The 15,433-nt window shown below is 40.9% G+C and overlaps 1 protein-coding gene across 1 annotated transcript in view; it reads right to left on the reverse strand.

The window, feature by feature from the left end:
* Window positions 1–15,433, reverse strand: part of RNF217 (ring finger protein 217) — a 142,476-nt gene that overhangs the window by 48,108 nt on the left and 78,935 nt on the right. The window contains exon 2 of the mRNA XM_055433840.2: window positions 10,664–10,897. Coding sequence (XP_055289815.1) covers window positions 10,664–10,897 — 234 coding nt within the window. The remainder of the gene's footprint in view (window positions 1–10,663; window positions 10,898–15,433) is intronic.

Genomic DNA, 15,433 nt, shown 5'->3' on the forward strand with positions numbered 1-15,433 from the left:
GTCTAATTTACAACCTGTGGCTGAGATGGTATTATTGCATCTCAGGTTGCCAGATGATGTTTACTAAATATTATATCCACATGACATTTTATGAAACATCCTGATTAACGTGTAACTCTTCTACAACAGGCAAGGCTACAAGAGTTCAAAAATAAAGTTATCAGAAATAGGAATCTTCATTAACTTGTTCCATAATCCATGAAAGATAAAAGAACTTTATATTACATTTTTTACTTTTGAATTTCCTTAGTTTTTCTAGAATCCTGGGCTACAGTGACACTCTGAGGACAAATTAAACTAACCCACTTGTCGTAAGCAAATTGTATTTTCTCTTAACAGTTCATCATGCCAATAAAGAAATAACCCACAAAATAAATACAAAATTAGAAACCAAAGAACATCCTAGAAAAGTTTTCTCTTCATGAAATACTACACAGTCATATATACATAATTATTTTAAGTAAATCACAAAATCCTTACTAATCAAACTCAAAATACTAGACAACATCCATGTATAGATGCAGCATGGCCAATATGAATTAACTTGGTTTTCCAAGAAGAATTTGCTTTATTATTAACAGAACTTCAGATTAAGACAAAGACTCAGTAATGAAACCCTCATCAATTCATTTTCCATTCAACAAACACTTACTGAGCACCTTCAGATAACATACACCGAGTGCACTAATTTTAGACATATCAGAAAGAATGGAATATTGTCCTCAAAAAATTACTGAACGCAGAAAAATATCAGCGTGAAGAGCTATAAAACCACGTAATAACGACTGGAGTGGAAGCCTGGACAAGTGCAGCCACGGGAAAACTGCTTCAAGGAAGGGCCAAAGTGCAGAAGTCAGAAAGAATAAGGCCTTGAAAGACGAGTGGGGTGCCACTGGGACAAGTTATGGGATCACAGTGCAGGCAGAGAGCCCAGCCTGAGCTGCCATCGAGGCCTGAGGGAACACAGTGCACTGGGGAAATAGCAAGCGCTCGAGTGGAACCTGTAAAGAATCACTTCATCTGGGTCAACCCCGAATCCTGCCAACATGCCCAATAAACAGAGTTCAATTAGCTTATATTAAGGTTCCTATACTCCTGATGTGTTTTTCAAAGCATACTGTAGTCCAGAAATTTCTCATATGAACCATATACAACTTATGGATGTCAGACTAGTGCATCCAAAAGAAACTAATCAATATATATGTAAATAATTGAGACATCTCAGAATTATAAAAGTCACTTCAGTAGTGTCCGACTCTTTGTGATCCCATGGACCATAGCCTGCCAGGCTCCTCTGTCCATGGGATTCTCCAGACAAGAATACTGGAGCGGTTTGCCATACCCTTCTCCAGGGGATCTCCCCAAGCCAGGGATTGAATCCACAACTCTTGAGTCTCCTGTATTTACAGGTGTGTTCTTTACCACTAGTGAAAAATTTCCATAACAACTTAAAGTGGTTTTCTTGAAAAGGAGGAGATTGTGAGGAGGTGCTGAGTATTACAGAGAGGAGAAAAGAAGTCTCCAATGCATGGCTTTAAATGCTTTCAAGGAAGCACAATCTGCTCCCTTTTAAGATCAAATCTAACAGCAGGAGTGGCAGTGGGGCAAGGGTCTCCACATGTGAAGATGACTTGACTTCTTGCTTTGATTTTTAATCCCTAAGATTTTCCCTGCTACCTGGGATTCTCACCCTGAATGCAGTGCCAATAATACATGGCTCCATGAGGCACTGCTCCTTGAACATGGTCCAAATGTGGCCAAGTGACCCTTCCCTTAATTTCTCACAGTATAGCTTAAACTGAACTCGAAAATCGGAGAAGGCAATGGCAAGGCACTCCAGTACTATTGCCTAGAAAATCCAATGGATGGAGGAGCCTGGTAGGCTGCAGTCCGTGGGGTCGCTAAGGGTCGGACACGACTGAGAGACTTCACTTTCACTTTTCACTTTCACACATTGGAGAAGGAAATGGCAACCCACTCCAGTGTTCTTGCCTGGAGAATCCCAGGGATGGGGGAGCCTGGTGGGCTTCCGTCTGTGGGGTCACACAGAGTCGGATACGACTGAAGTGACTCAGCAGCAGCAGCAGCAGCAGCAGCAAACTTGAAAATGAAAGGGAAACATTCCTAAAGGCTGGGGACCAAATAAGGACAAAAATGCAGAATAACACATGACAAGATAACCTAAATGGGGATAGTGTTTATTCATATAAATCACCTTACCCACCTTTCTCTTACTGGATTCCAGGCTCCTTTTACATAAGCAAGGCACAAATTTATTGTACAATAGGTGGAGCTAATGGTAAAGAATCTGTCTACCAATGCAGGCAGACGTAACAGACTCGGGTTCGATCCCTGGGTTGGGAAGATCCCCTGGAGGAGGTGACAGCAACCCACTCCAGTTATCCTTGCCTGGAAAAATCCCACAGACAGAGGAGCCTGACAGGCTATGGCCCTACAGTTGCAAAGAATCAGACACAACTGAAGTGACGTAGCACGCATGTACACAGTCACTTCAATACTAACTTCTGTTTTTAACTGAGAGGCAAGATTTTCTAGGACAGTATACTGAAACTTGGGACTAGGGATTCTGTCCTTTGAAGAGAGTCCTTTCTCCTTCCTTTAATTTGAGAATCACTATTCTATACTAATCCATCTTGCCTGGAAACATCTTTAAGCATTTATAGACTCTTCCTCTAAACCTAGAAAGCAAGACCCAATGGAGTATCTGAGTCTATGAAGACCCACCTCTTCACAGATGAATATGCAGTCCTGGAAGATTCTGCTCCGATTTGTATAGACCCAAACTCCCTAGCCACGGCAGGATGACATCATCCAGTTTTCAAAAGGACACCCTACTCAGAAGACAACACAAAAGACTAACCTCTCACAGAGATACCAACAGAAGAAGCAAGAGGGTCACCTAAGTAGAATGTACATAAGAAAACGGGAATATTCTCTGTGACCAACAGGTGAAGCTGGAGAAAGAGATCTCAGCCTGAAGGTAACTGAATCTTTCAAAACGGAAGGGAATGATTCTCTAAGTAGCAGGTTCCCTGACGATGGAAGCCTTCAGTGTCTGAATGGTCACTTGGTAGGCATTTTGTAGAGAAGATTTATGCACATGTAGACTAATGCATGGGATTCCATTACAGCAAAAGCTCCCAGTCTCTGGGATCTAATGTCTGATGATTCGAAGTGGAGCTGCACAGGGTGGCTCAGATGGTAAAGAATTACCATGGGGTCACAAAGAGTCAGACATGACTGAGTGACTAACACTTTTACACTTTCACACACACAGACTAGTGCATGGGGTTCCTTTACAGCAAAGGCCCCCAGCCTCTGGGATCTAAATCCTGATGACTTGAGGTGGAGCTGCACATAAATGTAATTCCCTTGAAACATCCACCTCCCCCTGGTCCATGGAAAAATTGTCTTCTACGAAATCAGTCCCTGGTACCAAAAAGGTTGGGGACTACTGCCTTACAGTTCTGAATGGGTAAATACGGCAAGGTAGGAATACAGAATAGAGTAGGTGAGAAATGCACAGTCCTAACATCTTACAGAACATTTTACAATGAACACCAGACTTGACTTACTTTTACCCACTATTCAGCAGGTCATCAAAAAGAAATGATTCTTCACTTGCCTCTTGTGCTAAAGATCCAAGGGGTGATATGATAAAGTGAAAAAAACGAACAGTTCTCAATCCTGTGGCAGGACAATTCACAGGAGCCATAAGCCTCTAATAGTACAGTTATTGTAGGTTTTTTTCTTTTTAAGGTCAGATGTAGGCTAAAATTTCAAATGAATTCCAATATTTGGCTTTTGCTGTTAGAGGTTTCAAGCACAAGGAAAGGCTCTATTAAATATTATGGCTAATTTATGCATCAAGAAAGGAAACAACAATTTCAGCAAAGCATCTCATTAGAAACTAGACAGACAAATGCATTCTAATAAGATTATTAGGCCTGCATCATAATTGAGCACAACACATTCTTTTCAGTGGATACATACATAACTCTGTTTAAGATGGCTTTCCTGTTTTAAAAAATTTTGTGTAGTTGATTTACAGTATTGTATTAATTTCAGGTGTACAGCAAAGGGATTCAGTTATGCGTACACATCTGTTCTTCTGAAGGGGTTTCCCAGGTAGTGCAGGAGACACAGGAGAGACAGGTTTGCTTGCTGGGTCGGGAAGATCCCCTGGAGGAGGGCACGGCAACTCACTCCAGTATTCACACCTGGAGAATCCCACGGACGGAGGAGACTTATGGGCTACTGTCCACTGGGCTGCAAAGACTCCGACACGACTGAAGTGACTGAGGACACACACGTTCTTCTTCAGACTCTTTTTCCATTTAGGTTATTAAAGAATATTGAGTAGAGTTCCCTGTGCTATACAGTAGGTCCTTGTTGATTATCTATTTTACATATAGTAGTGTTTATGTTAATCCCAACCTCCTAATTGATCCCTCCCCACAAATGGCTTCTTCAAACCAGAATCAAGGATGCCATCTTTATCTCCCTCACAAATCTATGCCAGCAACAATCATTTAAGAAACTACACTTGTTTTCTCTCAGCTCCTGACATTCATGATGCATTACTGCCAAGAGAATTCAGTGTGTGTCATGAGCTAAACTGATCTTGCCAGGCTGATGCACAATCTGACTCTCAATTTGTAAACACTGTCAACTTAAAGTGACGGTGTCGAGGGAAAACTGAGGAGCAGAGGAGCACGCTAACTACACTTCCACAGGAAAGCTTTAAACATTTTTATAAATGGAAAAAGAGCTCTCAAATCGTCTTTACTAGAAGGAAGCTTAAGCACATTTTATTGACTTTTTAATCTATGTATATATAAATGAAAATTGTTTATTAGAAGTATGACTAAAGAGGTGCAGGTGGATTTGAACAAAGGACTGGCAGGTCCCTAGAAGCAGAAGCAGTGGGAAGTCATGGCCACTCCTAGGACCAAAGAGACAAGGGAAGAACCACAGTCATGGAGGGACACATCTACTGCCAGAGCTTTGCACTGAAGCAGGAAGGGAATGGGCCTTCCCTGGTGGCTCAGTTGGTAAAGAATCCACCTACAATGCAGGAGACTTGTCTGCACTGCAGGAGATTCAGGTTCGATCCCTGGGTTGGAAAGATCCCCTGGAGAAGGAAAAGGCAACCCACTGCAGTATTCTTGCCTGGGAAATCCCATGGACAGAACAATGCATGCACTATGCTCTCTTTCCACTCTCCCCTTCCCTGCCAATGCCAACCCTTGGCTGAACCCAAACAGAAATTGAGATGCTAAGGAAGCGTGGAGAAGGAAATGGCAATCCACTCCAGTGTTCTTGCCTGGAGAATCCCAGGGATGGGGGAGCCTGGTGGGCTTCCGTCTATGGAGTCACACAGAGTCGGACACGACTGAAGTGACTTAGCAGCAAGGAAGCGTGGAGAAGCAGTCCAAAGGATGCCAAAATCTTTCTGGAGTATAGGACAGGTCATTGGGGACTGAATAACACACAGGAAGAAAGTAAATTGGGTAGTACCAGAATTCCAGCCTTTCACTTAAGCATATTTTAAAGTCTATCAGTTACGAACAACAGACCCATTGACTTGATTACATTCTTAAAGACCTTAGAAAAGTTCACTCTCACATGAAGAAATAATGTATTTGTGCAGTTTTATAAACTGTGACTTCTAACCAAAAGATTTATAGTTATAAGAGGGAAAGTAATGCATAAGACATAAGGTAAGAACACAGAGGGAGTTTCCCAGGATGTTTTATTGGCTTTTTTCACCTTATGATGAGTAAAAGCACCATTCTGTGAACTATCAAGGTTCAGCTTAATATTTGTAGGAAGAAGAGTGGGGATGATTTTGAGTTTTGCCTCAAGGAAACCATACAAAGGATTATTTCCAACATGTTCTCTTGTTGATTTATGCATGTTCTTCAACTTACTCCAAATAATGTGAAAAGGGGGATCATTTCTTGCTCTACACTTGGAAATAAGAAGGAAACCCAGAATTGCCCATACCTCAGTAAAACTCCTAGGAGTAAAATAAGTATATTTAAATTATATGCAATCCTCTACTCTTTCCCATGAGAAACTAACTTTTCCTACCTCCCAAACATATAGTTTTCATTTCTGTGAATTCAGTGACCTCCTCCTCTTCCCAAATATTAATGATTTCCATCAGATCACTCCCAGCGTTAGATCCAAGCCTCCTGGACATCTCTTTGATGCTCCAAAGGTTCTTTAAACTCAAAGAACTTAAAGTCTGTTTCATCCCCCTTTCACTCTGACCATCCATCAGTCACCCAATCTTTCATTCCACCTCTATTCTTTTTGACTCCTCCATCCCCTCCCTAATAACCCAGGGTTGTTCATTCTGCTGACTTTTCCGAATAATGATAATAAGCATATTAATTTCTAGCATGTGTTGAGCACTTAGGATATATCAGACATGGTGCTATGCAATTTATATGTGTGATCTTATTTAATCCTTATTACACTCTTATGACAGGTATTATTTTTACCACCAGTAAAAGATGCAGAAGCTGTTCTCAGGGTTACAGAGCTAGCATATGGCAGGCTGAGAATTTAAATATGGTTTGAAGCCTGTGCTCTGACCCACCTTTTCCAGCATAGCAAATTCAACATTTCAAGGTTTAGCTTAATGCTGCTGCTGCTGCTGCTGAGTCACTTCAGTCGTGTCCGACTCTGTGTGACCCCATAGACGGAAGCCCACCAGGCTTCCCCGTCCCTGGGATTCTCCAGGCAAGAACACTGGAGTGGGTTGCCATTTCCTTCTCCAATGTGTGAAAGTGAAAAGTGAAAGTGAAGTCGCTCAGTCGTGTCCGACCCCTAGCGACCCCACGGACTGCAGCCTACCAGGCTGCTCCATCCATGGGATTTTCTAGGCAAGAGTACTGGAGTGGCTTGCCATTGCCTTCTCCGTAGCTTAATGCATTTGCCCTTTAATGAAGCTTTCCCAACCTCTCCTGCCCTTTCTTCACCTATGCGCTCAGCATTTTCCACCCACATTTATTACAGTACACATTATTATTTATGCACTGGCCCATTGATTAGTTCCCTCATGAAATGTATTTTGAGACAATATTCTATCAGACAGAGTGCTTGACACAGGTTATCAGCAGTAAGCAAGTCTGGACCTGGTCTCCTAGAGACCAGTGGGAGAGACTTTAAGCAAATAACCACACAAATACACCATAAAAATCCCAGATAATAATTGCTATGGAGAAAACCTTCAGGTGCTGGTGATGTGCCTGTCTCCAGGTGTCACCTGAGCATCGTTATGGCCCAGCCATTTTTATTTTCTCCAAGCTAACTAGTTCTCTGTATTAACATGCATTTGAGCCGCATTAATGAATTATAGAAACTTTAGGTTAGAAATTAGATTTCTAAATGGCAAGTGAAATAAATCTCATAGAAGTGGAACGGTAAAACTTCTTGGCCTCATGATGGTTTCAGGGGTGAGAAGACAAATGTTAGGAATGAGAAAGAATGGATCTGTCCACAGGCAAGGTTGTCTCAACGTAAGTTTCTCAATTCAAGAATGTGCTTGTTCTATTTCATATAATAAGAATTTTGTCGAGTTCAGAACATAATGAAAAGCTCTATTTATTGAACTTTTGCCGAAAGATGTTGAGTGAGGGCCTGGAAAGATAAGCTGGCCCTTAAGGGTTCTTGTTCCTGCTGGTTGATATAGTCTGTTTATCCTTTTTCCATCTGCAGAGTACAAAAAACTTACAAAAACCTATTTAAATGGAATATTAAAATATGATATAACGTGTGATATACTAAAAGTATACGCGTGCACACTCGATCGTGTCTGACTCTTTGTGACCCCACAGACTATAGCCCACCAGGCTCCTCTATCCATGGAATTTTCCAGTCAAGAATGATGGAGTGGGTTGCCATTTCCTACTCCAAGTGATCTTCCCAACCCAGGGATCAAATCTGTCTCCTGCAATGGCAGGTGGATTCTTTACCACTGAGCCACCTGGGAATCCACTAAAAGTATTTCCTGGTATAAATAGCTATAATATTTTGAAGCCATTTTAACCTTGGATGTTAAGTGCCTCTGAACTGACAGCAGAAACCACAATAAATCCTCAAAGAATGACATCGTGGATCAGCATATTATTAATATGACTTGACTCAGAAAGAATATTGAAATATATATATATCTAAGGGTTTCATCAATATATACAAAACACAATATAAACTCTAAGGAATATTATGAAGAGATTTTACATTGCTCAAACATGTTAGATATTAGCAATAAACTTTTCTCTGTTTCTGTTGCCTTATGACTCAATTTATTGCATTCAGGTACTTGAATTCACTACTCTTAAAATTATGACAAACTATACCAATTTGGATTCTGTTATTGGGAAAACTGAATTTTAAAAAATACAGTCAACCTAACAAATAACCAGTGGTTAATCCCAAAGAATGACACTATTAATCTCAGTTCAGGGTGCCACACTGTAATCATGAATGTCACAGTTCCTTTGCTAGAGTATCCTTGTGTGTGTTCCCTTTACTCATAATATCCAGACAGGTATGGGCATGTAAATCAGATAGTTATGAGAACTTGGAGTTTAATGATGAACATGCTATGTGAACAATGTGGGTGGTGGTGGTTTAGTCACTAAGTCGTGTCTGACTCTTGAGACCTCACGGACTGTAGCCCCCCAGCCTCTTCTAACCATGGGATTCCGAGTGGGGTGCCATTTTCTTCTCCGTATAAAACACTGTTCAGTTTAGTTCAGTTCAGTTGCTCAGTCGTGTCCGACTCTTAAAAATCAATGCTTCAGAAATTATTTGAATTATCCCTAGAACTCCGTAGAGTATAGAACAGGGGGATTATTTACCACTTCTGTTATAGATCATCTCTTCTATAAGAGTAATTAAGAAAAACAATAATAACCATCCCCCAAATCTGTACTAGCTTTATTTTTCTTGAGCTGCTTAATAAAATAAATATAAAATATATAAAATATAAAAAAATAAGTTTCACTTTGAGATTTTCATCTCTCACCTATTACCAAGACTTTTAACTGCTTCCTGATCAGCAACATTTATTTTGTATTTATTTCTGCTTCATTTACTGCCAAGGTTCCCAGTTCTGCTGCCTATTAGAGCCACTTGGTGAGGTTCAAAAATTTGGAAGACAGTTGTTAGGGAGGGTTTAGAGATTGAGAACTGGTGCGCCTGAAAGCTCCCCAGGAGAGTCTACTGTACAGTCGGGGCAGTGAAGCAAGGGCGTGCTCCCGCTGCTGTTGCTGTGTTTCCCTGCCTTCAGTCTTGCCTTCTTCTGATGTCTTCCATAAGCTGCCAGAATGATCTTTCTGTAACGCCAGCAGACTTAAATTCAAGCCTGAGTTACAGGGTGAAAGACTCAACGTGATCTGCTCTTAAATACCTGACCTGCTGCCTGTTCTTATTCTCTTTCCACTAGTTCTACCAAGCACTTACCCTCAGCGCGCCTGCCTCGGCCTCTGGGCCTGGCACTCACTCCTCCCTTGCTCCAAAACGCTTTCCCCTGTTTATCTGCCTGGAGAGCCACATCTTCTCCAGGAAGCCTTTCCTGACACGCCAGTGCCCCTCTGCCATCAGTGCTCCCAGAGCACAAGTCTACTGGGTTTCACGTTTTTGTTTTAGGACTACTCACGTATTTTTTTACGTTTCCACTGGAGGAGAGTTGCGTTCGTTTCTACTGTACAGCAAAGTGAATCAGCTATACGTACACATCCATCCCCTCCTTTCTTGGATTTCCCTCCCATTGAGGTCATCACAGAGCACTGAATAAACTTCCCTGCGCTACACAGCAGGTTCACATTAGTTACCTATTTCGTACATAATGTCAGTAGTGTATATATGCTAGTCCCAATCTCCCAATGCATCCCACCCCCGCCTTTCCCCCTTATGACTACTCATACTGCACTATCATTCTAAAACATATGACTCTCTCACCTTCATTAGACATCTTTTGTGCAAGGACTATGTCACGTTTGCCACTGAATCCCCCAAACTTAGCACACTGCCCAGCATATACTGGCATTTTGTATTTGCTGAATAAATGAATACATAGCATATTACACTATTTTACTTATTAGAGATAGATTCACATTGGGTCCACTGAAAAAAATCTCAGACGGTAAAGTTATCTGCCTGCAATGCGGGAGAGCTGGGTTTGATCCCTGGGTCAGGAAGATACCCTGGAGAAGAGAATGGCAACCCACCGCAGTATTCTTGCCTGGAAAATTCCATGGATCGAGGAGCCTGGCGGGCTCCAGTCCATGGGGTCAAAAGAGTCGGACACAACTGAGCAACTAACACACATTTATTTAATATTTAGTAACAGCAGTGATAATTACTTTAAAAATTAGTCTTTTAACTTGGCTATGAGTGAATTTTAAACAGGTTAAAGACAAAGGAGAACGTAAATTAAATCCTCAAGAGTACTCTCCTATTAGCAGCATCCCCAAACCACACATTTTCAGAATTACAGCCGTTGTATACTCACCTTGGACTCCAATAAGGGAAGGAAGCCCACTTAATGCCTACCACAAGTTGGCCTAACTTGGCTGCTCTCATTATGTGACATCTAACCCATAACTCTGGTGAACATGCTTACTTTGTATTTGCTTTCTGATCTGGAAGGGGTGGGAATATGTCCTTTTTTCTTGAAGGTTGTAAAGTGCTTGCACTGAGGACATGGCTTGGTGCTGGCATCAATACGGCCAAGTTCCAAGAAGTACTTGTATTTGATGGAGTCTTCATGTGTCAGGTTATAGACAACCATTGTTTCTTCCAGGAATTCAAAGCACTCAGTGATAGGGCATTTGATTTCCACTTGGCCAAGCTGTACCTGTGTGAAAGAACAAATGGGAAAGAAAAAAAAGGCACTGGTTATTACATTTCTCTTCTTTTTTCATATGGCAATGCTTATTTCATAATTACAGCAAAGGATAATCTGTCACTTTTCATGATTCCGTAACATAATAAATGATAATCACTTTGGTACCTATGTCAAGTGATACCAAATAATTACTAAATAATGTTTCCAAATAACTGATAGGATATTTAAGCATTCTATATCATTAAATATAATGATTATCAAATATGAGAACTAGAATGGACCTACATCACAGGCTCACCTGGGAAGCAAATTATCATTCAATCCTCCGCAACCTGCAGGATAAGACAGCATTCAGACAATGAGCCAAATAAAAGAACAGCTTGGATGAAAAGGTGTTTCAGATTTTTCAACCTTACTACAAAGTTCCTGCCAGGCTCCTGTGTCCATAGGATTTCCCAGCCAAGAATCCCGGAGTGGGTTGCTATTTCCTTCTCCAGGATTATTGATTCCAGATCCAGGGATCAAACCCAGGTCTCCTGCATTGCAGGCAGATTCTTCATCATCTGAGCCACCAGGGAAGCTCAAAATTTTCTTACCATAGCCTTACTCAGCACTAGACTTGCTGCTGCTGTTGCTGCTAAGTCGCTTCAGTCATGTCCGACTCTGTGCGACCCCATAGATGGCAGCCCACCAGGCTCCCCCGTCCCTGGGATTCTCCAGGCAAGAACACTGGAGTGGGTTGCCATTTCCTTCTCCAATCAGCACTAGACTTAGGGCACATTTAACTTAAGACCAAAAGAAAATAGGATTTTACTTATATATGCAACATCCAGTAGTCTAAAAATTATTGCTAAAAAGAAAAAACCCTTTCCCCTGACTTTCCCAGGTAAAGAACATATAAGTGTTCCCATGGCATGAGAATCATACAAACAAGAAAATTAAACCAATCATAAAACTGTAAAAATATCCCTCTGAGATCTGGCTGCTTCTGAAGTAATTTATAAAATGAACTCTTTCAAAGAACTACAGAGTTAGATTAGGAGAGGGGAGAGGGAATGTACTGGAGTGATACATTTACTATTTATTTGGTAGAGAACTCAAGAAATGGCTAGCATTAAAAATTTCAGTATGAGATTCAAGTACAAAGTGTGGACACAATTAGGTTTCAAAGGGTTAAAAAAAAATAAACTACATTTTAAGGATGACTTGGGCTTGTTTTCCATAAATAGTAACAAAAACCCTTTACACTCCTGGCATCATAGTCTCTTTTTGCCCATCTTAGGGTAGCAAAGGGAGGCAATGAAAGTTCTAAATGGAAAACAACCCCAAACCATTTCTTTCTCACTTGGTGAACTTGACATTTTGAGAAGGTGAAACTCATTGACCTTAATGAGAAAAGCCCACTATTAAGATGGAGAGAGGAATGTGAAAAAGTCACCTGATCTGGGGAAAGAAAACATCTATAATGAGCTATTAACAAAGACCCTAAGTCCCATCACTTCATGGGAAATAGATGGGGAAACAGTGGAAACAGTGCCAGACTTTATTTTTTGGGCTCCAAAATCACTGCAGATGCTGATTGCAGCCATGAAATTAAAAGACGCTTACTCCTTGGAAGGAAAGTTATGACCAACCTAGACAGTATATTAAAAAGCAGAGACATTACTTTGCCAACCAAGGTCCGTCTAGTCAAGGCTATGGTTTTTCCTGTGGTCATGTATGGATGTGAGAGTTGGACTGTGAAGAAAGCTGGGCACGGAATAATTGATGCTTTTAAACTGTGGTGCTGGAGAAGACTCTTGAGAGTCCCTTGGACTGCAAGGAGATCCAACCAGTCCATTCTAAAGGAGATCAATCCTGGGTGTTCATTGGAAGGACTGATGCTAAAGCTGAAACTCCAATACTTTGGCCACCTCATGCGACGAGTTGACTCACTGGAAAAGACTCTGATGCTGGGAGGGATTGGGGGCGGGAGGAGAAGGGGACGACAGAGAATGAGATGGCTGGATGCCATCACAGACTCTGTGGACATGAGTTTGAGTGAACTCCGGGAGTTGGTGATGGACAGGGAGGCCTGGCGTGCTTTGATTCATGGGGTCGCAAAGAGTCGGACACGACTGAGCGACTGAACTGAACTGAACTGAAGTTCACAGTAACTTTGAACTTTGCTGTTTATCTCAAGGAAAGGTAGGTAAGAAGCTACACTCTATAGGATGCCTGGGAACGACATATTTAATACTAGTAAAGAACATAAGCCAGACTGATAATGAAAAAAATCTAACTTTGGATAAGCCACCTTATTAGTACTGACCTGTTGAAATGTAAGTTTCCATATCATCTTATGCTACCATTGTACAAAGATGGTCCAGAGATGCTTTTCAAGTATTAGTCGAAAGCAATTTTTTCTACTTTTTTGATGAGTCTGCTTATAGTTACATTCAGATCTTATTATTATACTTGTTAGTTATTACAACCCAAATTATGTTTTATATTAAATTATTTTCAGTTATAGCTGAAGTCAGAGGCTGTGCAGATAAACTAGTATCCGAACAAGAGGGCAGAGTATGAAGCTACCTTAGGAGTGTGAAGTAGACACCTATGAAAATGGAAAACTTCTGCTTTCTGCATGTGAAAAGACAATTTCTTTTCATTCCACACAGAAGAGTTCACTTGGTACATCTCAAGTGACTCCTGCTTACTGGGGAGCCGCACACTTGCGGGAGTAAGAGCTGTAATATTTTACTCCCAGGTCAATGTTTAACCTCCCCTCCCTTGCCTCTAAGTTTATTTAAGTACATAAATAGTAACAATGGAAGTAGTAATTTCACAGCCACCCAGGTAGTCGGGTCTTAAAGAAATGGAATGTAGTACAGGGACCAGACAATCCAAGCAGCTCAAGGGAGTGGGTCATCTTGTTCCTCTGTCAGCAGTAGGTGTTCATATCACACTGGGACACCTACCATCTGATGTCCAAACAAAGCTTTTCTTCATGCTTCTCAAATATCTGCCTGCAAGTTGATTCCATTCCCAAAGAACAGTTTCCTTTTGCTTCACACCATCTGCATTTTGCCTACCTCATACCTTCTCTTCTCTCTGAAAGCTCCAAAATCTCTACCCTGCTACACTGAGCCAAATGATCTCATATTTTATTAAACAGAATACGATAATGTCCCATTACCCTCCCACTACCAACTCTCCAATGCCTGTCCCCATCTTTTCTTTTTTTTGTATTCTTCTCTTTTTATTAGCTTTTATGTTTTTCTTTAATTTTTATTTTATATTGGCATATAGTTGATTTGGGCTTCCCAGGTGGCACAGTGGTAAAGAATCCGCCTGCTAATGCAGGAGATGCAAGAGATGTGGGTTTGATCCTGATTTGGGAAGGTCCCCTGGAATAAGAGATGGCAACCCACTCCAGTATTCTTGCCTGGAAAATGTCATGGACAGAGGAGCCTGGTGGGCTACAGTCCATGGAGTCACAAAGAGACATGACTGAGCACGCATGCAAGAAGAACAGTTGATTTACAGTGTGGTGTCAGTTTCAGGTGTACAGCAAAATAATTTAGTTATACATATACATATAAAGGAGATCAATCCTGGGTGTTCATTGGAAGGACTGATGCTAAAGCTGTAACTCCAATACTTTGGCCACCTCATGCATCAAGTTGACTCACTGGAAAAGAGTCTGATGATAGGAAGAATTGGGGGTGGGAGGAGACGGGGAAGACAGAGAATGAGATGGCTGGATGGCATCATCAACTCGATGGACATGAGTTTGAGTGAACTCCGGGAGTTGGTGATGGACAGGGAGGCCTGGCGTGCTGTGATTCATGGGGTCACAAAGAGTCAGACACAATTGAGCGACTGAACTGAACTGAACTGATACATATATCTATTCTTTCCCAGATTATTTTCCCATGTAGGTTATTATAGTATTGAGTAGAATTTACTTACCAGACCCTTGCTGACTATCTATTTTATATATAGTAATGTGTATATGTTAATCCCAACCTCCTATTTGTCTTCCCTCCTTTTACAGCTCAGGGCCTGAATCTACTTCCAGACTGCATGAGTCTCTCAAAGTGTCTGTTGAGAATTCAAGTTTCCTGGCCCACTCAGGGCCTATAAAATTTGAATTATTGCTGGTAAGATAATAATTGGCAGTTTGGAATAATTATCGCTGGTAAGCTAATAACTGGCAGTTGGAACAATTACTCATACAAGCATTATTCATACTTCTTCATACTAACATCCCTTTTTTCATAATAAAACACTACTCATGACATAGGCAATCTCTGGCCTGTACATGTATATTTTTTCATAATTACTTCCTCAAAATATCACTAAAATATAATAATCATGATTGAGTCAAGTATGTTCATTTATTTATTCAACAAGGTACATAATTCATCAATTCAAAGATGCATTTTTTCAACATTTTAATATTTTAAAAGTCAAGACTATCTTACAGCTGATAGTATTTAACACTGTGCCACAGTTTAATTAGTATCATTTTAATTTTCTTAGAGACACATAATACTGCAT

The sequence above is a fragment of the Moschus berezovskii genome, chromosome 10 (assembly GCF_049115385.1).
Source record: "Moschus berezovskii isolate FMDL1 chromosome 10, NW_MosBer_1.0, whole genome shotgun sequence".
NCBI lineage: Eukaryota > Metazoa > Chordata > Mammalia > Artiodactyla > Moschidae > Moschus > Moschus berezovskii.